This window comes from Oncorhynchus mykiss, chromosome 7 (assembly GCF_057628025.1).
Source record: "Oncorhynchus mykiss isolate SJ-2025 chromosome 7, ASM5762802v1, whole genome shotgun sequence".
In the NCBI taxonomy this organism is placed as follows: Eukaryota; Metazoa; Chordata; class Actinopteri; order Salmoniformes; family Salmonidae; genus Oncorhynchus; species Oncorhynchus mykiss.
In genome coordinates this window covers 42,604,129-42,626,792 of record NC_143028.1, presented here as the reverse complement: position 1 = coordinate 42,626,792, position 22,664 = coordinate 42,604,129, and the positions used below count along the sequence as shown (strand labels likewise).

At 43.2% G+C, this 22,664-nt stretch overlaps 2 protein-coding genes across 31 annotated transcripts in view; one reads left to right on the top strand and one right to left on the bottom strand.

Moving 5' to 3' along the window:
* The window catches only part of LOC110527922 (death-inducer obliterator 1), a 28,767-nt gene extending 13,858 nt beyond the window's left edge, over positions 1-14,909 (top strand). For 18 of the 29 annotated variants that reach the window (XM_036983409.2, XM_036983401.2, XM_036983408.2 and 15 more), the window contains 9 exons: positions 2,104-2,638; positions 4,509-4,668; positions 5,413-5,529; positions 5,749-5,904; positions 6,314-6,467; positions 6,634-7,307; positions 8,548-8,637; positions 8,743-8,938; positions 10,511-14,909. In XM_036983409.2, coding sequence (XP_036839304.2) covers positions 2,104-2,638; positions 4,509-4,668; positions 5,413-5,529; positions 5,749-5,904; positions 6,314-6,467; positions 6,634-7,307; positions 8,548-8,637; positions 8,743-8,938; positions 10,511-14,202 — 5,774 coding nt within the window. In that variant the 3' untranslated portion in view covers positions 14,203-14,909. Of the gene's footprint in view, positions 1-2,103; positions 2,639-4,508; positions 4,669-5,412; positions 5,530-5,748; positions 5,905-6,313; positions 6,468-6,633; positions 7,308-8,547; positions 8,638-8,742; positions 9,614-10,510 lie in introns of those variants that run through there. The other 11 variants (XM_090241077.1, XM_090241070.1, XM_090241076.1 and 8 more) reach the window with 3 other exon arrangements.
* Positions 14,902-22,045, bottom strand: LOC110510677 (uncharacterized). Of its 2 annotated transcripts, XM_036983413.2 has the most exons (8): positions 19,642-22,045; positions 17,396-17,461; positions 17,213-17,251; positions 17,004-17,058; positions 16,842-16,920; positions 16,702-16,768; positions 16,408-16,556; positions 14,902-16,243 (listed from the first exon to the last, which is right to left on the bottom strand). In XM_036983413.2, exons 1-8 carry the CDS (start codon positions 20,068-20,070, stop codon positions 15,625-15,627), a joined length of 1,503 nt encoding a protein of 500 aa, XP_036839308.2. In that variant the 5' UTR covers positions 20,071-22,045; the 3' UTR covers positions 14,902-15,624. The 2 variants fall into 2 exon arrangements, with proteins under 2 accessions (XP_036839308.2, XP_036839309.2); XM_036983414.2 differs by lacking the exon at positions 17,396-17,461 and having other exon boundaries at positions 19,642-21,885.
* Positions 22,046-22,664: the final 619 nt, after the last annotated feature.

Genomic DNA, 22,664 nt, shown 5'->3' with positions numbered 1-22,664 from the left:
GGACAGCATGTGACACAGATCTACACGCCACGAGAGGAAGTGAAAGTCTGAAGCGGACTGACTCGGACAGCTGGAACAGGAAATCTATTGTTTCTTCTACTGAGACAAGACCTGCTGAAGACACTGCCCAGAAGTCTTCAGCACAGAAGTATTAGATGACTAGAAGAAGAGTGGAACACCAGAGTCGTCATCAACTAAACATAAAGAGCAGGGTGGCAGACCATTATTACCTAAGTTCTACCACACTTCTGTTTTACTGATATGAAATTACTGAGACTTTTAGGGACAATTTAGTATTTTTTGCTATGAACTCAGCTTTGTTTCAAAGCTTTAGCCAGGTTTCTAATTTTGAGGGAAGTAATTAGACAGGTTATGTATAGTTTGGAATGCAAGTATTTTAAATGTGTGTGTTTGCATTGGTAGTTCATGACTTCAGGAATCTGCTTAGCCATGTAATTACAGCTGCCTGTTCTTCAGATGTATGGGGAGTGATGCCATATGTTATTAACTCATGACCTGCTTGCATGTCTATATACATTAAGATCTCCAATATATTATTTGCGCACATACATTTTGATAGTTTGCCAAGTGTTTTTGTGAGCAAATCAGTCGCATTGAAATTCCTATTGTGGCCCGTTTGTCTAAAAGGGTCTTGTTTGAAATCTGTGTATATGAACATATTGGTGATTTTAAAAGAATGCAAGTGATAATTGTTGTACAGGTAAGAACAGGTTGAGTAGTTAGGGCTGGAGGTGAATGATATGTGCCTTTGGCTCAACGAGCAATTGTGTAATTGGACATGGCAGTAGCATTTTCTACTGATGGCACTCACAGGTATTTCCGTTTTTAATGTACAGACATTTCTCATACTTTGGTAATGAGAAACAACGATGTGGCAGAAAATATCTGCTTTAACAAAGCTATGACTAATATCGATGTCCAAAATTTTACATATCAAGTCATACAAAAGCAATTGGTACTAGTATACTTGTCAGGCACAACCGGTGCCCCTGGGGAAAGATGTTGCATTGATCTTGAATTGTTCAACTTAATATTCCTTGACAAATATTTTGTCTTTATTGAACGCTCATTAGATGTGTGTACAGCTGAAGGTAGATGGTATTGTTAGAACAACCATAGCTCTGTGTGCTGGCCTCACAGCAATATGAATTTTCAGTGGTGAAAATATCAGATTTGGTGTGGGATGTATGAAGATATGTAGAAGGAGATGAACGTTCAGACATTCTTTGCCCAAACATGGTAAGTTGGACTATTGGTTGTTTTCTGGCCACTTGATACAGTGGGTCAACTAGTGGGATCTTCAAAGGGAGAGTTGCATCCTAATGGAATCTAATTTTAGTTTTGTGTAAACCCCTGTACCCAGTGACTTTCCAGACAAGTGTTTTTTTTAGGGCTTAATATCTGATGGGTTGTTGATTGGGGTCTAGTGCTGTAGCTCAGGAATGGATGTAAAATGGTATGCATTTTATGTGTTGCTTTTTTTTTTGCTAATTTAGTACACAGTCGGGCCTAGGAGCGTTTAGTACGTTGGTCCCTTCTGATAACACTGAAGTGGTGTCTCGCCTACATTCTTCATGAAGAGGATCACCACCATTTGAACTAATGTTGAGACGATTGGAATTGCAGCACCCCAAAATGGGTCCCTTTTATCCAAATTCATTTTACATCAATTTTAGCCAGAGAATAAAAGATTTCCAAATTCTGATTTATATTTATTGAACCTATTTTATGTGCATGCTTATGGTTGGCATTCTCCGTGTGTGGAAAGATGTATTTTAACCAGGTTTATTTTGTGTTTGTCGAGGTATTTATCATTAGATCCAAAAGGGGGAGGAGGTCCATCTTCAATATTTTGTTCTTTGGATGCATTCTGGTGTTTTTTTCTGGCAGTCTGTCAATAAGTGAATCTAAGATCACATTACATATGCCATCATTGTAAATACTTAATGTGTTCTTAACTGTTTTGCTATTGAAATGTTTTACATTTTTCCCCCTGAATTCAATTGACTTGTCATATTTTTTCATGATGGGTCATAAACTGTTTCTACTTGTGTTTAATGCAAGCTGTTTTACGCTCCACAGCTCTTGTAGAGAAGGGGAGTGAAGAGGACCAGAGTGAGAAGGAATCAACCCCTTCTGAGAAGAAGTCACCTGCTTCTACAGCGCCGCTCAAAGGAGGAAAGAAGTCCCCCAGCCCCAGATTATTAAAGACATACACCAGACGCAATAAACCAGCAACTCCAGGCAGCAGTGCTAAGGCACCAAAGAAACAACCACCTCCCCCTCCTAACAAAACCAAATCCAAGAAACCACATCCACCGCCTGCTGTCCTGACCCCTTCTGCCCCAGGTTCTTTAGATGCCCCACGACATCACGTCACAGGAGCCCTGAGGGTTGGCAAGTCCAGCTTTACCATCCCCAAGAAGCAGGCCCAGCCCCAGCCCCAGCAAAGGGACTCCTCAGGTCGTAGTCCGTCCAGAGTCGCATCCTCAGCCCCTTCCACCCGACACCATGAGCCAGGCGCTTCTGCACCTTCCATGATGTGCCCGACAGCTCCGCCCAACAACCAGATGAGACAGAACATCCGCCGCTCGCTCACAGACATCCTCTACAAGAGGTGAGTATCCCAGAAGTCCTAGACCTAGACTGATCCAAGTTTCGAGAGAATGGCTTAAATTGTCTCTTGAACTTCATGCAAGGTCATTCATCTGATTTATGGTTTGCATGTAGATTTTTTAAGAGAATACTAAGAAGTTGTTGTAGGCCAATGGAAAATACATTTGAAGTCAGAAGTTTGCATACACTTAGGTTGGAGTCATTAATACTCATTTTTTAACCACTCCACAAATTTCTTGTTAACAAACTATAGTTTTGACCAGTCGGTTAGGACATCTACTTTGTGCATGACACAAGTCATTTTTCCAGCAATTGTTTACAGACAGATTATTTCACTTATAAATGTCACAGTTCCAGTGGGTCTGAAGTTTACATACACTAAATTGACTGTGCCTTTAAACAGCTTGGAAAATTCCAGAAAATTATGTCATGGCTTTAGAAGCTTCTGATAGGCTAACTGACATAATTTGAGTCATTTGGTGGTGTACCTGTGGATGTATTTCAAGGCCTACCTTCAAACTCAGTGCCTCTTTGCTTAACATGGGAAAGTCAAAAGAAATCAGCCAAGACCTCAGAAAAACAATTGTAGACCTCCACAAGTCTGGTTCATCCTTGGGAGAAATTTCCAAATGCCTGAAGGTGCCACGTTCATCAGTACAAACAATAGTATGCAAGTATAAACACCATGGGACCGCGTAGCCGTCATACCGCTCAGGAAGGCGACGCCTTCTGTCTCCTAGAGATGAACGTATGTTGGTGCGAAAAGTGCAAATCAATCCCAGGACAACAGCAAAGGGCCCTGTGAAGATGCTGGAGGAAACGGGTACAAAAGTATCTATAGCCACAGTAAAACAAGTCCTATATCGACATAACCTGAAAGGCCGCTCAGCAAGGAAGAAGCCACTGCTCCAAAACCGCCATAAAAATGCCAGACTACGATTTGCAACTGCACATGGGGACAAAGATCGTACTTTTTGGAGAAATGTCCTCTGGTCTGATGAAACAAAAACAGAACTGTTTGGTCATAATGACCATCGTTATATTTGGAGGGAAAAGGGGGAGGCTTGCAAGCTAAAGAACACTATCCCAACCGTGAAGCACGGAGGTGACAGCATCATGTTGTGGGGGTGCTTTGCTGCAGGAGGGACTGGTGAACTTCACAAAATAGATGGCATCATGAAAAAGCAGAAATGGTGTGGATATATTGAAGCAACATCTCAATACATCATTCAGGAAGTTAAAGCTTTGTCACAAATGGGTCTTCCAAATGGACAATGACCCCAGGCATACTTCCAAAGTTGTGGCAAAATGGCTTAACGACAACAAAGTCAAGGTATTGGGAGTGGCCATCACAAAGCCCTGACCTCAATCCTTGTGTAAATTTGTGGGCAGAACTGAAAAGGCGTGTGTGAGCAAGGAGGCCTACAAACCTGACTCTGTTACACCAGCTCTGTCAGGAGGAATGGGCCAAAATTCACCCAACTTATTGTGGGAAGCTTGTGGAAGGCTACCCAAAACGTTTGACCCAAGTTTTAAAAAATGAAAAGCTTTGCTACCAAATATTTATTGAGTGTATGTAAACTTCTGACCCACTGGGAATGTGATGCTGAAATAAATCACTCTCTACTATTATTCTGACATTTCACATTCTTAAAATTAAAGTGGTGATCCTAACTGACCTATGACAGGGAATTTTTACTAGGATTAAATGTCAGGAATTGTGAAACTTAGTTTAAATGTATTTGGCTAAGGTGTATGTAAACTTCTGACTTCAACTGTACATGTTCCCCACATCTTTACAACTACATTGTCTAGAATGTATAGCTCTAAAATGTGTGTGACCAATGCAATTTAATTTATTGTCCCGCCAGGGTGAGTGACAGTGATGATTTGAACATGTCTGAGAACGACGTGGGAAAACTGGCGGTCAGCATTGAGAAGGAGATGTTCAACCTGTGCCTTTGCACAGACAGCAAGTACAAGAACAAGTACAGATCCCTCATGTTTAACCTGAAGGACCCCAAAAACAAGGTGAGTCCACAGGTGTCTGCAGAAGTGACTAGTCAAGCGATAAGTGGTGTAGGCTAAACCAAATATGGTAAATGTTGGAAAGCCATGTACATGTAACTGCCAAAACAACGTAAATACCAACATAAAGTGTCTTAATAGGGCGTTGGGCCACCATGAACCAGAACAGCTTCAATGTGCATAGATTCTACAAGCATCTGGAACTCTATTGGTGGGATGCGACAGGAAATTCCTTTGTGTTTTGTTGTTGTTGTTGGAGAACGCAGTCTCAGGCGCCACTCCAGAGTCTCCTATAAGTGTTCAATTGGGTTGAGATCTGGTAATTGAGATGGTATATGGTTTACATTGTTTTCATGCTCATCAAACCTTTGTGATCACTCATGCCCTGTGGATGGGGGCATTGTCATCCTGTGGGGGTGTAACCATGGTAGCCAAAATAACTGGGCCTGCCCAACATTTATACATGACCCTAAGCATGATGGGACATTTAATTGCTTAGGAATAGCTCAGGAACCATAACTGTGGAAGCACCTGCTTTCAATATATCCCTCATTCACTCAATTGTTTCCTTTTATTTTGGCAGTAACCTGTACATTTGAATGAGTATTTCTATATTATAGTATTGCGTTGTTGGTATGTGGGTGAATTGATCGTGAGTCATGAATTCAATTTAAATATTATTGAAATGTTTTATATTCACAAGCCATAAGTGCTAGGTGAGTAAACGGTATGTTGTGCTTGTCTCAGGGCCTGTTCTACCGCGTGGTCTGGGGAGAGGTCAGTCCCTTCAGGCTGGTGAGGCTGAGTGCAGATGAGCTACTCTCCAAAGAGATCTCAGAGTGGAGGAAGCCTGACACCACTGAGGTAAGAAGGAACTCCTCTGTTGACCTATTAGAGATCATGATAATGAAACCAATAGTTATATAGACAGAGCAGTACTAGGAATGGTATTTATTGTGCAACTAAATATCACTACTAAAGAGACCATATAATTAGCCTAATCTTCACATATTGAACATATAGTGTCTAACAATATACAATAAGGCCTACATCCAAGTTGATGACCTCTGTTGTATCCCATAGGCTCCCAGTGCTAGATCCCAGACAGGGCAGTCCAAATCGGGCCGTAGGCTTGATTCTGGCCCCCTTGATGTGGACATGGAGGACGCTCCTCCAATGTCTGATGGAGACGTATGTAACTCTGGCACCTCTCCATCTCCTCGCATGGCTTTTTCTGCAGTAAGTGGTGGCTTTCTCACCCTTTCTTTCACTTCCGCTTGCCTTTCATCTTCATTTTCCTTGCATAAGACAAATAACCATATTGTCCTGGGTGTTAACATGTGGGTAACATATTGTGGTTTTACAGTTTAATTCTCTTGCCGACCTGTCCCATACCTCTTTAAACTGTCGCTTTGTCCTACTGAAGCTCACTGCCACCCGCCCCGTGCATCACTCAAATCATGTTTCACACCCACTGTGCATCAATGTAGCTATTGTTTTAGAGATGATCTAATGATTCATGTGCTCAGAATATTTCTTCCATTCAGGACCTCATCATATTTGGCTATGGTTTGATGTGCTATTTGAGATTCCATTGTCAGTTTGTAGTGTTGACTGTCTCTCTGTTTTCATTTTACAATGTGTTCAGGAACTAGAGGAAGCTATCTCCGCTCCCTCTTCTGGCTCTGTTCAGGTGGGGGTGAAAAGTGGCAGTTCCCTACCAGACATCTTCAGCATGATGCGGGACACCACAGCCGAACACAGGGCCCACCTCTTTGACCTCAACTGCAAAATCTGCACAGGTAAAAATAGATGATGCAAGAAACAGTGGCATAAAAACTTTACGCGTACCTGAATTCCCCTCACATATGTCCCGCATATCTTCATTGTTATTACTCCATGCTTAACTTTGATTAGTGGATTTGAAGGTTTAGGAGGTTTAAGTAACATCTGTCTCCCCTCTTCCAGGCCAGAAGTCTGCAGACGATGAACCAGCCGCCAAGAAGGCCAAACTCTCCAAGAAGCCTGAAATGAGGCAAGAGGTGAGGCGCTTGTCCAGGTCCTCCTCAGGTGAAGGTGCCCCGGTCTCTTATCCCGGCAGTGAGACGCCAGTCCCTGAGCCCTTGCCCTACCAGGAGGACACAAGCATCCATTTTCCTCCGTCCCAGACCCCAGCCCCTATCACCGCACCAGCCGTCTCCTCTGTCAGCATCACCCGCAGAGATCCCCGCATGGCAAGACACAGCTCTGGAGTGACGGTCACCCACTCTGCCCCAGACGCATCCATGGTAGCATCCATCTCAACAGATACCTATTCAAGACCCATTCCAACAGAGTCCTATTCAAGACCTATCCCAGCAGATACTTATTCAAGACCAGCCGTCTCAGTAGAGCCCGCTCCTGTTGCAGTGATGGAGGTGGTGCCCAAGGGGCCTCTGCCCATGCCCCCGGCTCCTCCACCTTCCATCCCCAGGCCCATTGTGCAGAAAGCTGCCTCGTCAGAGACTCCTCCAGAGGGCGAGACCGCCATCTTCCTCCATGGCCAGGAGATGATGTGGAAAGGATTAGTCAACATGCACACCGTGGCCAAGTTTGTCACTAAAGCATACCTAGTCTCAGGATCCTTTGAGCACCTGAAAGAGGTTGGTTATTCATTTGTTAGAAAAGATTACTGGTAGTTGTAGGTTTTTTTATGTGAGCTAAGAAAAACCACAACGAAGACAACAACTGCTAAGATAACTGTTATATTTGATAATAGTGAAAGTCTCACTACATTTTGGCCTTCAGTGCCTTCAGAAAGTATTCACACCCCTTGACTTTTCAACATTTTGTTATGTTACAGCCTCAATTTAAAATGGATTAAATTGAGATTGCGTGTCACTGGCCTACACACAATACCCCATAGTGTCATAGTGGAATGATGTTTTTAGACATTTTTACAAACTAATTCAAAATGAAGAGCTGAAATGTTTTGAGTAAGTATTCAACCCCTTTGTTATTTGAAGTCTAAGTTTAGGAGTCACATAAATTGCATGGACTCACTCTGTATGCAATAATAGTGTTTAACTAGGTTTTTGAATGACTACCTCACACATTTAAACTTTATTTAACTAGGCAAGTCAGTTAATAAGAACAAATTCTTATTTACAAGGATGGCCTAGGAACAGTGGGTTAACTGCCTTGTGACAGATTTTGAAGTAAAACTGCAAGAAATGTGACAAAGAAATTCACTTTATTTCCTGAATACAACGCATTATGGTTGGGGCAAGTCCAACACATCACTGAGTACCAACCTTTGTATTTTCAACCATGGCGGTGGCAGCATCATGTTATGGGTATGCTTGTCATTGTCAAGGACTAGGGAGAACATAATAGAGCTAAGCACAGGCAAATCCTAGAGGAAAACCTGGTTCAATTTGCTTTCCAACAGACACTAGGTGACAAATTCACCTTTCAGCAGGACAGTAACTTTAAACACAAGGCCAAATATACACGGTTGCTTACCAAGATGTCATTGAATGTTCCTGAGTGGCCTAGTTACAGTTTTGTCTTGAACATCTATGGCAAGACTTGAAAATGGCTGTCTAGCAATGATCAACAACCAACTTGACAGCTTGATGAATTTTGCAAAGAAGCTCATAGACTTATTTTCATTAAATTAGCTACAATTTCTACACATTTTCACTTTGGCATATGGGATATTGTGTGTAGATGAAAATAAAGATTTAATCCATTTTGAATTCAGGCTGTAATAACAAAATGTGGAATAAGTCTAGGGTTATGAATACTTTCTGACGGCACTGTACTTGTTTGAATTGTTTGTGAATATATGGTAATATCATCTGAGTTTAACACAAAGGTGACATTGTTAATCCTGTACAGGATCTGCCTGACACCATCCACATTGGAGGCCGAATCTCTCCCAGCACTGTGTGGGACTATGTGGGAAAACTGAAGACATCTCTGTCCAAGGTAAAGCTTCCACCACAATCTAATGTGCGGTATTTATACACAACCTACTTCCTGGTTGAGGACCCTAAAGTCACACCCCTCTCTTTGTTTTTGCCTCATCTCCAGGACCTGTGTCTGATCCGGTTCCATCCAGCCACAGAGGAAGAGGAGGTTGCCTACGTCTCTCTCTTCTCTTATTTCAGCAGTAGGAAGCGTTTTGGAGTGGTCGCCAACAACAACCGCCGGATCAAAGACCTGTACCTCATCCCCCTGAGCTCCAAGGACCCCCTGCCCTCCAAACTGTTACCTTTTGATGGGCCAGGTAAGCATCTGCAGGGAGACGCACAGAGGCCTCTGATAACCCTAACACCCAAACACTGGATTGAATATGATGTGCCAAAGTCTCTATACCTCAAGACAATTAAGTTAGGCTTAATGTCAGTCGATAGTTTTGTCCAGAGTGGTCACTATGTTCAGGATTTTATTAATTTACTTAGTTTTCCTCTGTGTGAAAGGAGAGCTTGTTTCATGAAGTTTATTCATGATATACCTTGTAGGGGGCGAGCATGTCCTTCTGCTGTTGCCTTCCTCCATAAACATCCCTCTGTACTTGTTCTATGCCCCCAGTGTACTCTCTGTGTGTATATCACCTTGTATCACACGTCGGTCTTAAATAAAGGATGTTGTGCATCACAGGTTGGTGCGGCCTTAGACGTCAGTCTCAGCCTGTTGTTTTTAAGGCTCAGCTTTTATTCTGTAGATACTTGTGTGAAATGTTTGGGTAATGATGGTGTTACTGAAAATGACATCTGCCACAGTGTGTTACATTTAAATGACTCCTCACTGCAACTTGGTGTACTGTGTTAGTGGATCTGCCTGCATCTCCAGTACCCACACATCATAACTGAATGGGCAGCACCTGACCTACACCTAGTCCATCCCATACCACCAACAATGCCTGGAAAGCCATGGTAAGTTATTATGAGAGGTCCAGCTTGGAGAGCCTTGGACAGAGATGGTTCTACTCATGTTGGGGTTTTAAAGAAGATGAAGGACAAGAGAAGAATCTATGGATCTCAAACATTTACTGAATTGAAGAAACAAACACTTAGCCATCCATATAAATAGTTGTCAGCAGAGGTTGGATAAGTAGTGTCATAATTAAAAATGTTACATATAAGTTCAGTGGAATGCACTGTACAACACATATTGTCCGTTTTTATATAGAATAGTAAAGAATATGGAGATGTCCACTAATATTGACATGTGACTTCATGAGAATGCATGCTAATGACAATCTAGCAAGATGAGAAGCTTCGTGAAAGTTGCCTTTTTGTGTACCTGCAAAGTGTGATGTTAGATCAACAACAGAAACATGCAGTCTAATGCAGAGCACCGACAGTCAGTTCTCAAAGTATCATGGGGAGTTTAAGACTGCTCAGCAGTGTGATGACTAAGCACTCTTATAAAGGTTGTCTGTAGCTTACAATTCTTGTTTGTATTCTTTTGACACATGAATATTTTTAATTTAATGGTTATACTTGAAGCTGATTATACATGTGGCGTTTTGTGCTCATATTTTTTTCGTTAGAACAATTCGAAATGGGGAGAGTGAAGACCACAGCTTGTGGCTTTAAATCAACAGACCTTTTTGTGATCCGTTTTATTGTGATCTGTGTGATTCCCGGTCTGTGAAATCCTGTTGTCGTCCATAGCATCTGGCATTTGAAACAAGCTCTCATTTCAGTTTCACTTCAAACAAATTATCTCTGGAAATTTTAGTAATTTAGCAGACAAATCTATCGGAGATATACAAGTATGTAAGTGGATAAACGATATGTTCTAGAATGCTTTTTATTCAATTTTCACTAATTGTTTTAACTTTGCCTTGTAGGACTTGAACCAGCGCGCCCTAACCTCCTGCTTGGGTTGGTGATTTGCCAGAAGGACAAGAAGCGTGCTGGAGCCTCTTTGGAGACTGAGGAGAAGCGTTCCAAGATCCAAATCAGAGACCTAGATGATACTGGCCTTCCAAAACCAACCACCACCATCAAAGCTGAAGTCAAAGCTGAGAAAGCCTTGCGGTACACCCAGGATCTTCCCTTTAGCACAACCCCCCCAGGTACACCTCCCCCTCTCAACTCCTCAGAGACCTCCTCCACGTCCATGGCAGCCTTATCAGTGCTGTCATTCCTGTCCTCTGTCAAAGCCCCTGCTACAGACAAAGAGTCACCTGCCTCAAGCTCTGCTGCATCATCTGCTGCCAATGCCACTCCCCTTCAGACCATCCTGAAGACTTTGTTTGGGAACAAGAGGCAAGACTCTGAGGCCTCCATGTCTCCCTCAGAGCATGGTGCTGTTGACATCTCAGCCGTGCCTGCTACTCTGCTAGATCCCATTGTTCAGCAATTTGGACAGATTTCTAAGGAGAAGCAGGTGGAGGAAGATGAGGATGACAGACCATATGACCCAGAGGAGGAATATGACCCAGGCATGGGCTATGGAGCACCCCAGAAGTCAGTTAAAGAACCTGAGGTCATCAAGCAGCCAGAGGCTACAGATGTGGATGATGTGGCTTATGACCCAGAGGATGACACCATCTTTGAGGAGGTCAAGACTGAGGGCCCTGGTCAAGCCAAGGCCACCGGGGATCTGACCAAACAGCAGAAAATGGTGGATCTCAACAAACAGATTGAGGAGCAGAAACAGCAGCTGGAGGAGCAGGAAGATTCCATCCACGAAAAAAAGTTGACCACAGGGACATCAGCTGCCTCGTTCTCAGTCACAGACGGTTTGATCTCACCATCCCTACTGGCCAACAGTCGGCTCCTGCAGCTGGGCAAAAAAGTTGAAGAGTTTGTGAAATTTTCTTCTGCTGCTCCTTTGATTAACCAGAGAAGGGACCCAAGGCAGAGTAGGGATCCCAGGAGGCTAACCTCAGACTCAATAGAAAAAGTGGAGATGCCTCCTGCCAAAGACACCACGCCACCACCACAGACTGATGTCCAAGAACCAGAAACACCACTGCCCCAAGAAGAGGTTATAACAGATTCTCTTCCCTTTCTGGAATCAGACGCAACAGAGGTTTCCATTCCTCTCTTAGGTGAGCATGTAGAACCTGCTACGGAGGTCAATTACATGGAGGAACAAACTGTTGAATCTGAGGAAGTCGACCCAACCAAGAGTGACTTGGACAAATACAGTATTTGGCCAAATGCAGACAGCATTTTAAAAACAGGGGAGATTTCTAGTTTTGAGAAGAACCGTCAAGAGCCTACCTCCTCTGGCTACTTCAACATGTCCACAAACAACAACTCCTTAGCTTCACCTACAATTAATGTACTGTCTCAGAATGTCACCCAGGATAGCTCCACCCTGGTGAACACTCAATCATCCCACATTTCACATATGGGAACATCAAGCTACATGGACTACGGCGCTCCTCCTGACATTCTCCCAACAACCACGTTCCCACCCCAGCTTGTACCACCACCAATGCAGGGTCCACCCCCAATGCTTGGGCCACCACCCATGTCAGTTCCCCCACCCATGCAGAGTATTCCTTCCTTGTCAGGCCCTCTACCTATGCAGAGACTTCCTCCACCCATTCAAGTTCCTCCACCCATGCAAGTGGAGAGCAACCAGTCTCCGTACTCCCAATATGGGCCACCTCCTGCTGCTTATCCTCCCTATCAGAACCAATGGGGAGGCTCTCAGCAGCAGTATGAGGCCCCCCCTGGTCCTCCACCCCAGACCATGATGCCACCCAGGGGACCCCCTCCATTCCAGCCGATGGGCCCGAGAGCCCCACCTCCCCAGATGTTCAATGCCCCCATGGGCTCCATGCCTCCCCAGCACATGGGGCAGCAAGGCCCCCCTCCAGGCCAGTTCATGGAGAGCCATGGCCTGCCCAGACCTAATTTTGACGGGCAAAACGGTTTAGCTCCACCAAGGATCAGTGGACTCCCTCCTCCATTCAACTTCCCTGGACCCAGAGCACCCCCTCCACCCTTCACAGGGCCTCCCCCAGGCCACTTTGACAACAGAGGACCTCCTCCATCCCACTTCCCTGGGCCCAGAGGTCCACCTTCTCATTTTGGGGATCATGGGTCCCAAGCCCACATGATTGACCCACCAAGAGGCCCTGTAGATCAGTACAACAATGTCAGTGTTGGGTCCTACCAGCAGGGCATGGACCATCACCAGGGTCAGACCCCTCCACACATGTACAAAGACAACCAGGCTCCCCCACAAGGCCCCTCTTACAGAGGACCTCCACACAACCAGTATGAGGGGCGGAGAGGCCCGCCTCCCAGTGGAGATATGGGTGGACAGCGCTTCCAGCCACCTAACCAGTTTCTGGGATCTATAGCACCCTCCCCACCACCACACAGGGGGTCTTATGATGACCAGGGACCCCCTCAGGACCACCGTGGGGCCCCACCACAGCATTTTGGAGGACCTGACCAGTATCGCCTTGACAGTCCAGGGGACTTAAGACCAGTTCGCCACAGTGGGCCTCTGCTCCCGACCCCACCAGAGGGCCCCATACCTCTACAAAACCGCATGGGGGGTCACAGCCCAGAGTCCCACAGGGATGACCACTGGCGACGACACTCGCCTGATATGAGGAGAAGGAGCAGCTCCACCAGAGAGGGCTCAGAACCTTGCGGTGGAGACAGGCCCAGTCGGTTTGAGGGGGGCCACAGAGACCGGGAGCCAATCCCTGGCTCCTCTCAGTTGTCTGAGGAAAGGCAAAGGGACCTGTCTGAGGACCGCAGGAGGGAGCGGGACAGAGAGGGGCCCCATGGAGCCAGGCCATGGGACAGGGGCCAGGACAAGCCCTGGAGCCGGGAGAGAGAGTGGGACAGAGGCAGGGAGAGAGACAGGGGCGAGAGGGAACGAAGCCGGGAGAGGGAGCGCAGCAGAGGGAGGGAGGGAGAGCGACATGGGGAACCCGAGGGTGACAAACGCAGGGAACCCGAGGGTGACAAACGCAGGGCGCCGGAGGGTGACAGACGCAGGGCGCCGGAGGGTGACAGACGCAGGGCGCCGGAGGGTGACAGACGCAGGGCGCCGGAGGGGGACAGACACAGGGCGCCGGAGGGGGACAGACACAGGGCGCCGGAGGGGGACAGACACAGGGCGCCGGAGGGGGACAGACACAGGGCGCCGGAGGGGGACAGACACAGGGCGCCGGAGGGGGACAAGAGAAAGGACAGGGAGAGAGACCGAGACAGGGGCAGAGAGAAAGAGCCTGACAGGGGCAGGGAGAAAGAGCCTGACAGGAGAGACTACGACCGAGACAGACCCAGGATCAGAGACCGGGAGAGAGACCGCGACAGGAGAAGGGACAGGTCCAGGAGCAGAGACCGGGACAGAGGCAAGGAAAGAGAGTCTGACAGGAGAGACAACGACCGAGACAGAGCACGAGACCGAGATAGAGAGAGGGATAAAGACCGGGACCGGCACGACAGGAGCAAGAGCAAAGAAAAGAGAGAAGACAAAAAAGAAACAAACAAATCTGATGTCCCAAAGGAGAGCGATAAACCTGCAGAGGTTGAAACTGATAAAAACACATCGTAATGTCTTACTTTTGAGGACAATTCACTGTAGTAAATCAATCACCCTGTAACTTTTACTTTCAGCACCATAACTAAATGTAAATAGACATTGGGAATGTGTTTCTACATGACAAATGATTTCATGGTACAATACTCTTGTAGTTCGAAAGGTTGGACCATTTTTTGCCACTTCATATTTTATGAATGTTATCACATTTGAAACTAATATTGAGGTCATTTAAGTTCATCTGACTATGATACCAGGTCATTTAAGTTCATCTGACTATGATACCATGTCATTTACATACAAGTACCTTTCTCCTGTCAAAGTACCTTTTCTAAGAAACACATGAAAGTAACTGATTAACTCCCTGACCTTTAATGTAAATATGAATGTATTTGTGTATATACCGGTATGTTTTTAATCACATTTTTCTAAGTAGAGAAATTATAAGCCATATATCTGGAATGGATAATGTGAGAATTTAGGAAACATTGATTGCTATAGTCTGAAGTCATTGGACAGTATGTGCTATATGTTCAGCAGTTACCACTGAATGGATGTACCTATAGTATTGCTAATTACAGTTGACATTAATTTTGTTTAAACTTGGCCAATTAAACCTTCTTTATGGCAATCTGTCATTAATGGGTTCTGTCTTTCCATTACATCTGACTTTAAAAAATGTCATGTTCAACGACTGTAATAAACACCACAGACTCCGTTTATCTATTTGTTTTATTAAAATCAAATGTATACAAATCATTAGGCACCCCTGGTGGTACATGGTTAGGCACTAAATATATTTTAAGCAGTAGAAAGTATTTTGAAATACCTTCTGAGGCAAGCATAGTCATTCAAAGCTGAACATTTACCCAAAACTCCATATAACAAATTCCCCAAACTAAAAATATGCTATTACAAAATAAACCACTAACATAATCGTTGCGGGTTTGAAAACCGTAATCAATATTATAACATTTGTGTTGTTTTGAAAAGTGTGGTTAACATCCCACTGATATTATACATGTGATCAGAAATCAGATATAATAAATTGATTCACTAACATTTGTTCATATAAATGGAAATGATTAGAATTACATGGCATACATAATGTTCCTTTATTAGTGCATGACATGGTTGAATACTCTAATCAATCGTCACTTTTACGTCAAACACTGAATATTTCCTTTTGGCATCTTCTCTTCATTTTCCTTTGCTGGGCTCAGCAGTACCTCTTCGGTAGGTTTCTTATTCAATTAACTATCACGGGATGTGCTAATATGGCCCTCTGAAACGTCAGTGCATGGTTCGCTCCCTTATTCTCCCCATCACCATCATTTTCATCTTTGCTGTCTGTTTTCCTCTAAATCTCCCCTGTCCCTCTCTGGTTGCTCATCTGTACTCTCATGACCATTGGTGTTAGTCATTCCCTCTGAAACATCATTGATCTGCTCCCTTATTTTTTCTTTCATCATGATCAGCGTTAGTCGTTCCCTCTGAAATGTTGATACGTTTGGGAAGTTCATGCTCTGTTGGCTTATCTGCAGCTCTCTTTCTCCAATTATCAGTATTTCCCTCTGGATGGCCACTGCTAGTTTGATAATCTGATTGCTTCAGAGAATCGATGGTGGGGTGTTGACTAGTGTTGGGGGTAGTTATAGAGCTACCTCTATCAGAAGCTTCATAACTGGATTGCGCAGTATCGATTTGCCGATAACTGGCAGTGTTGTCAATGTCATCCTGTTTCAGATCAATTGGGTTATTATCATCTGGGAATGTCTCTCCCCTGAATATACTCTGGATTGTCTTGGGGCACCACACAAACTCATGTTTGGGCTCATAGTGTGCGTAGGCATACTTAACTAAATTCCTGCGCTCTTGCTTATCAATGACAGCGAAGATGAAGTAGTTCAGGGCACTTTCCTTCACATTGTACAGCTTGTCTTTGACAAGAGTCTGCTCTAGGAAGAAGCGGACCAGTGGGGCCTGGTAGTGGGGGAACCCCAGAGTGCCCAGGCACTTCAAGATGCGGGTGATGCGCAGGTTGTTGTGTGTGTTTCTGCCATGAACAAAAACACAAGAACAACAAACATACAAGGGTACTGTTAACCTCAAAAGCACTGTTATTCTCAGAAGGTTAATTTGAAAGCTGAAATCTTAGCTATTATGTATTGCAATCACTATAAAATAACAGTTAAATGACCAAAGGAAGAAATTTCTAACCTTTCCAGGTTGTCAAATCTCTCACGCCAGTTGTTCGCCCGTTTCACTTCCCCTGTTATGTCATTTGACAGCTCTATGCCGTAGAAGTCCAGCATGAGCTTGTAGGATGCAACCAGCCTCTGCTTTGCTGTGCCATCTTCAAGGAAAGCCTGAGGAGGAAGCGGATTGTCATTCAGAACGATTATGAACACATTTCCATTTGTCTCTAAGCCCCCAGTCAATAGATAATGTAATGACATGTAAATGCAGTATGCAGAGAACACTTTCCTTGCTCAAAGAAACTACTAGAAGTACCTCAATTTCCTTCTTGGTGAGTTCCTTGGCTTGATAATTCATTCCTGGTTCTTGAAGTGGGAACAACCTAAATAAAATGTTTGTTGTGTATTAAACAAATATTTTACACAAGTTAACTTAGACATGTAAAGGAAACTGACCATTGGATGTATGAGTGAACTTCTTCCAGTTTTGAATATTTCCTGTGCCATTTATTGTGAAAGTCCTCAATGAAGACACCTAATCAGAGCAAAGTTTACAGTTAAACGTGTCCATGTCTTGTCAAATTGAAACGGCGCTGAAAGAAACAGTAAATAGTTTACCATCAGGGGAGGAGGGTATTTGTCCACGGTAGAACTGTAAATTAGGCATTTCATCCTGGGGGGGAAAGTAATGCAAATTCAGAAATGAGGATATTTCAGAGAGCTGTATTAAAACAGTACAATAATCTCAGAGGAATTGGCCAGTAAAATTACGACTCAAATCATCCCGCCTTTCCATGTACTACATAAAGAGATGAGTACTTGCTTACTTGTTGTTGCCCGCCAAAGTACAAATTTGATTCTTGCCCCTGTGGAAACAAGAACAAAGATCTAAAGACTATGTACAAACTATTGACTGATTGATAGTCAGCAGCAGCAACATACTATGATTGAGGTGGATATATTTTATAGCATAAAGTGTGTAAGATTGTGTGAAGAGAATAATGACTTACTGGATAATCATGCCTGTACTTCTGCATGTCCCTTGCTGCACTTCTGAATCTGTTAAACTTGTTTGACTGAAAACACATTCACTCCATGAGTTCACAAAATGGCAGATACTGGAAACACCTGACCAATACTTATACGCCCACGTGTCTGAGCTATATAAAGTAAAACAAACTTGGAGGGAAACTTTTACTAGCTGCAAAGGCCGGCTTGTATTCTACTTGGCTACTGACGGGCCTAGCAGACTTTGAGTCATATCCATTTTATGTATCTGGAAGTTATTAGATCACATAGATGTAATAAAAACATCATTAGACTTAAACCCTTGACTAAAGCTTTGCATGGTGAACAGACGCACCACAAGTCCTCAACTGGCATTAAATAGTACCCGCAAAACCACAGTCTCAATGTCAACAGTGAATCCGGGATGCTGGCCTTCTAGGCAGAGTTGCAAAGACAAAGCCATATTTCAGACTGGCCAATAAAAAGAAAAGTTTAAGATGGGCAAAAAAAACACAGATCCTGGACAGAGGAACTCTGCCTAGAAGGCCAGCATGCTGGAGTCGCTTCTTCACTGTTGACATTGACACTGGTGACTTGCGGGTACTATTTAATGAAGCTGCCAGTTGAGGACTTGTGAGGCGTCTGTTTCTCAATCTAGACACTCTAATGTACTTGTCCTCTTGCTCAGTTGTGCACCAGGGCCTCCCACTCCTCTTTCTATTCTGGTTAGAGTCCGTTTGGGCTATTCTGTGAAGGTAGTAGTACACAGCGTTGCACAGGATCTTCAGTTTCTTGGCAACTTCTAGCATGGAATAGCCTTCCTTTCTCAGAACAAGAATAGACTGATGAGCCTGTAATCGAACCCACAAATGCAGATGCTCCAGATACTGAACTAGTCTAAAGAAGGCCCATTTTATTGCTTCTTTAATCAGAGCAACAGCTTTCAGCTGTGCTAACATAATTGCAAAAGGGTTTTCTAATGATCACTTAGCCTTACAAAATGATAAACTTGGATTAGCTAACAACGTGCCATTGGAACACAGATGGTTGCGGATAATGGGCCTCTGTACACCTATGTAGATATTCCATTAAAAATCTGCCGTTTTTAGATACAATAGTCATTTACAACATTAACAACGTCTACACTGTATTTCTGATTAATTTTATGTTATTTTAATGGACAAAAAATATATATTTTCTTTCAAAAACAAGGACATTTCTCTATGTGACTCCCAAAAATGTGCACGTTATTCTTGAAAAAAAATATTCAAGCCCTGTCATGTTTATCATTGCTAGTCAGTCCTTTTTAAGTCTTGACATTGATTTTGAAGGCAATTTAATGCACAACTGTAACTAGGCCACTCAGGAACATTCAATGTTACCTTGGTAAGCATTTCCAGTATATTTGGCCTTGGGGTTTTAGGTTATTGTCCTGCTGAAAGATTCATTTGTCTCCCAGTTTCTGTTGGAAAGCAGACTGAACCAGGTTTTCCTCTAGGATTTTGTCTGTGGATAGCTCTATTCCGTTTCTTTTCATCCTAAAACTCCCTAGTCCTAGCCAATGACAAGCATACACATAACATGATGCAGCCACCACCATGGTTGAAAATATGTAGAGTGGTACTCGGTGATGTGTTGTGTTGGATTTGCCCCAAACACAAAGCTTTGTATTCAGAACTTAAAGTTAATTTCTCTGGCACATTTTTTTTTCAGTTGTACTTTAGTCCCTTATTGCAAACAGGATGCATATTTTGTAATATTTTTATGTACAAGCTTCCTTCTTTTCACTCTGTCATTTACTTTCATTTTTTGGAGTAACTACAATGTTGTTGATCCATAATCCATTGATCCATAATTCCACTTTGACATTATGGGGGTATTGTGTGTAGGTCAGTGACACAAAATCTAAATGTAATCTATTTTAACTTCAGGCTGTAACCCAACAAAATGTGGAAAAAGTTAAGGGGTGTGAATACTTTCTGCAGGCACTGTATGAGAGAGCACATGTATGAGCCATTGAAGCAAGCATTTTATATAATACATATCTATCTGAAAATTCTGAAAGATTGAGTTATAGATTGGAGAATTTTGTTTTAAATTGAAATGTTTTGGGGGGAAATTAAACATGCCAGTTGTATTTTATGGTGCCAATAAGAGACGTTTGATGATGAGCTACAGTATTCTGAAACTCATCTACCGAGAGACCTCACCAAAAACATTATCAGGGCCCAAGGGCCTGCATACGTACATGTTTGGTCCTTCTTTCACTTGTTTCTTCGCTTGGATGATCCTCCCATGTCGAGTCGTACATGCAGGAGTATTCATCGGTGTCTTCAATATAAAATGACCTGAGAACCGGAACCTCCACTTTTCCACTGGGAAAGGATTCAGGCTCCACTACTACACTTACTTGAGAGTCTTGACTCTCCACTTCATCTCTGGGAAGGGAATTCGGACTAGGATCATTTGGCATGATAAATCTCCAGATGCGTTCCAGCCAAGGCCAACAAGTTGGTATGAGCGACTTCCAGCGCAGGCCCATGTAGGCGAGAACTGGAACCAGTAATAAAGTGCGTTTGTGCCTAAACCGTTCAATCCCGGGAAACATCCTAGACATGTGTCGTCTCAATTTAGTAGACGATTTCAGCGCTGCTCGCAGACCTGTTCCAATTATCATTCGAAGCCCACTAACTCCGGAGCGGCGCACAAGATAATGATGTAGGACTCCGCCGTAGCCTATACAAAATGTTCCAAGGTAACAAATATTCGTTTTATCAATAACTAAATGACGAGAGCCACCACGATATCTTGCATTCGGATTCGAATAATATGTTCATAATTTCACTTTCGTTTCTTCCTGTCACTATGTTCTATACTCAACGTAAATCGAAACACTGGCGAGACTTCCGGGAACGCTTGCGAAACAGACCAAGCAGACCGGGATTTGAATGAGAAGTCAATGAGAGAATCGAAAAATTCTTCCTTAGTAGTTCATTTTCTCGAAATCTAAAAGCATAATCTAGATTTGAGTTCATGGGTCCGTATAATTTTTGTCCAATTAATATTTCCTATCGGATGACAAGATAAAAAACGAATAAAAAATGTAATTGCTCGTTTATTTGATTTGAATCAGAAATCAAACAACGCATGAACGGTTTTGTTTTTTGTTTTTATTGTCTAAAGGAAATATTAAAAAACGAGAAAATAAATAATTATTTGATTATTTATATGTTGTGTTTTTAAATTAACGGTTCTGGTTCGACCCCTGCACCATACGTTTTGGTCAATGAATAGTCGTGGTTTCTTGACAACACAGAAAATGATGAATGAGTCTTTCTTCATGTTTTTGATATGCATATGTAATCGAATAAACAATTAAACGTTATATATATTTGTTTAATGTATCATTCCAATGATTTGATGATTGACAGTCAACTGTAGTGGGTCATGTGACATGTCCTGAGTCTAATTTTTTTCATTGTTCCGCTCTAATGAGGTACTGATTTAGACCTGGGACACCAGGTGTGTGCAATCAATTATCAGGTAGAACAGAAAACCAGCAGGCCCCGGACCTCGTAGGATAAGAGCTAAGTACCCCTGCTCTATAACATGTCACCGATCACTACAAGATTCAGTGCCTATGAGAATAGACGACATAACCACATAGGCAGTCAGTCCGATGAAATTTGCCTGTCATGACCGATGGAAAACAGTTTTTAGTGTTGCCTATATCAGGATCTGGCCATTTGTGATGAGCCTATAAGGTACACCAATAACAAGGTATTATATTTTTTTTAAGATCTGTCAATTGACCTATAGCATATGACACGTCCTTTGAAACTCGCTGATGCACAACCATGGGTAAAGACCAAGGGCCTGTTTCCCAAAATCATATTTGGTTCATCGTTAGAACCATATGATCCGATGGTTCTTACGATGAACTTCGCCTTAAGATGCTTTTGGAAAATCGAGCACTGGGCTTCGTTTCCCAGAGCCTTCGTATAGTGTTAAAATCACCGTTAGAATCATTTTACGATGTATCTTTAGTAGTCGAGGTGTTTCCCATAACCTTCGTTACTAACGTGGTTCTGAAACCCTTGTACATCTACGACTGATCCAGACCACTCGTAGAGCAGCCAAAGTGCACCGTTAGGCTTATTTTCTGCCTTACCTCACAAGATATAATTCTAAAGCCATTTATAAGAGTTTTGTGTAAAGGGGCATGGTCATAAAACGATACATGTTTTATTTGGGCAATATATAGGATCAAATGTAATATTTTAAAAAATGTAGTTGTAACATCCCAAGCTGAATCTTATCCGGTACAAATTGGGAACACTGGAAACGACAAACCATTGCCAGATGTCAGCGGAACAACCAAAATACAGCATATGGCTGCTATGCAGCAGATTGTTGCTCTGCGTTTACGCAGTGGGGAGTTTTCTCCAAGTCCCTGGGGATGGACACATCCTCAGATAAAAAAATATAAAAAATAAAACATGTGGGCTGTAAAGGTTCAGTTAGGCTACTGTATATAGCTGTGGGCTAAAACCAAACTATCTGAGACATATTTATTTAATTATTAATTTATTTGTCCGAGACACTGCGCAACAGAAACAAAGGCTAAGTCTCAGCTGACTGAGAAAACATGTTGCAACAGATTTAGCTAATAGCTCATTTCCATGTGTAACCCCTAAAACATCAAGACACGGGGTGACATCTAGACATGGAATCATTATATACAAAACAGAAACCCATCATACAGTTAAACAAAACAAAAAACAGATAAGGACGTTGTGATGCAGTGTGCAAATCAAATCAACATGACATGACAAATGGCAGGTTTGGAGATTATGGTGTTATTTTCGTTAATAAAACCGAGTCTGCGAAATATATAGGCCTAGACTGCGTTTAACGTGCAATGTGGTCTATTAAAGGCTCTGCAGTGGCAGAGCAGAGCTGTTGCAAATAAAGTTTTCGAGGAAGTGAGGTTGTGTTTATACTGGATCTCCCGCCCTTACCTACCGTCAACAAATCATGTCAATGGGGAGCTATATGGAGCCCCCGCATTGATACAAAATTTGGGCGGCGCACAGTGATGCCGAACAGAGCTCAATTTGGCCCCTGCGTGCCTGCAGAGGCTCCGCGATTGCGTCACATACTTCCATACTCTGACCACATTTTCAGATCAAGCATAAAATTACTTTTAGTGGTGTTTGATTTTGACGCAGGCTGCATCGATTTCAACACCAGGGAACTGGACAGCTCCCC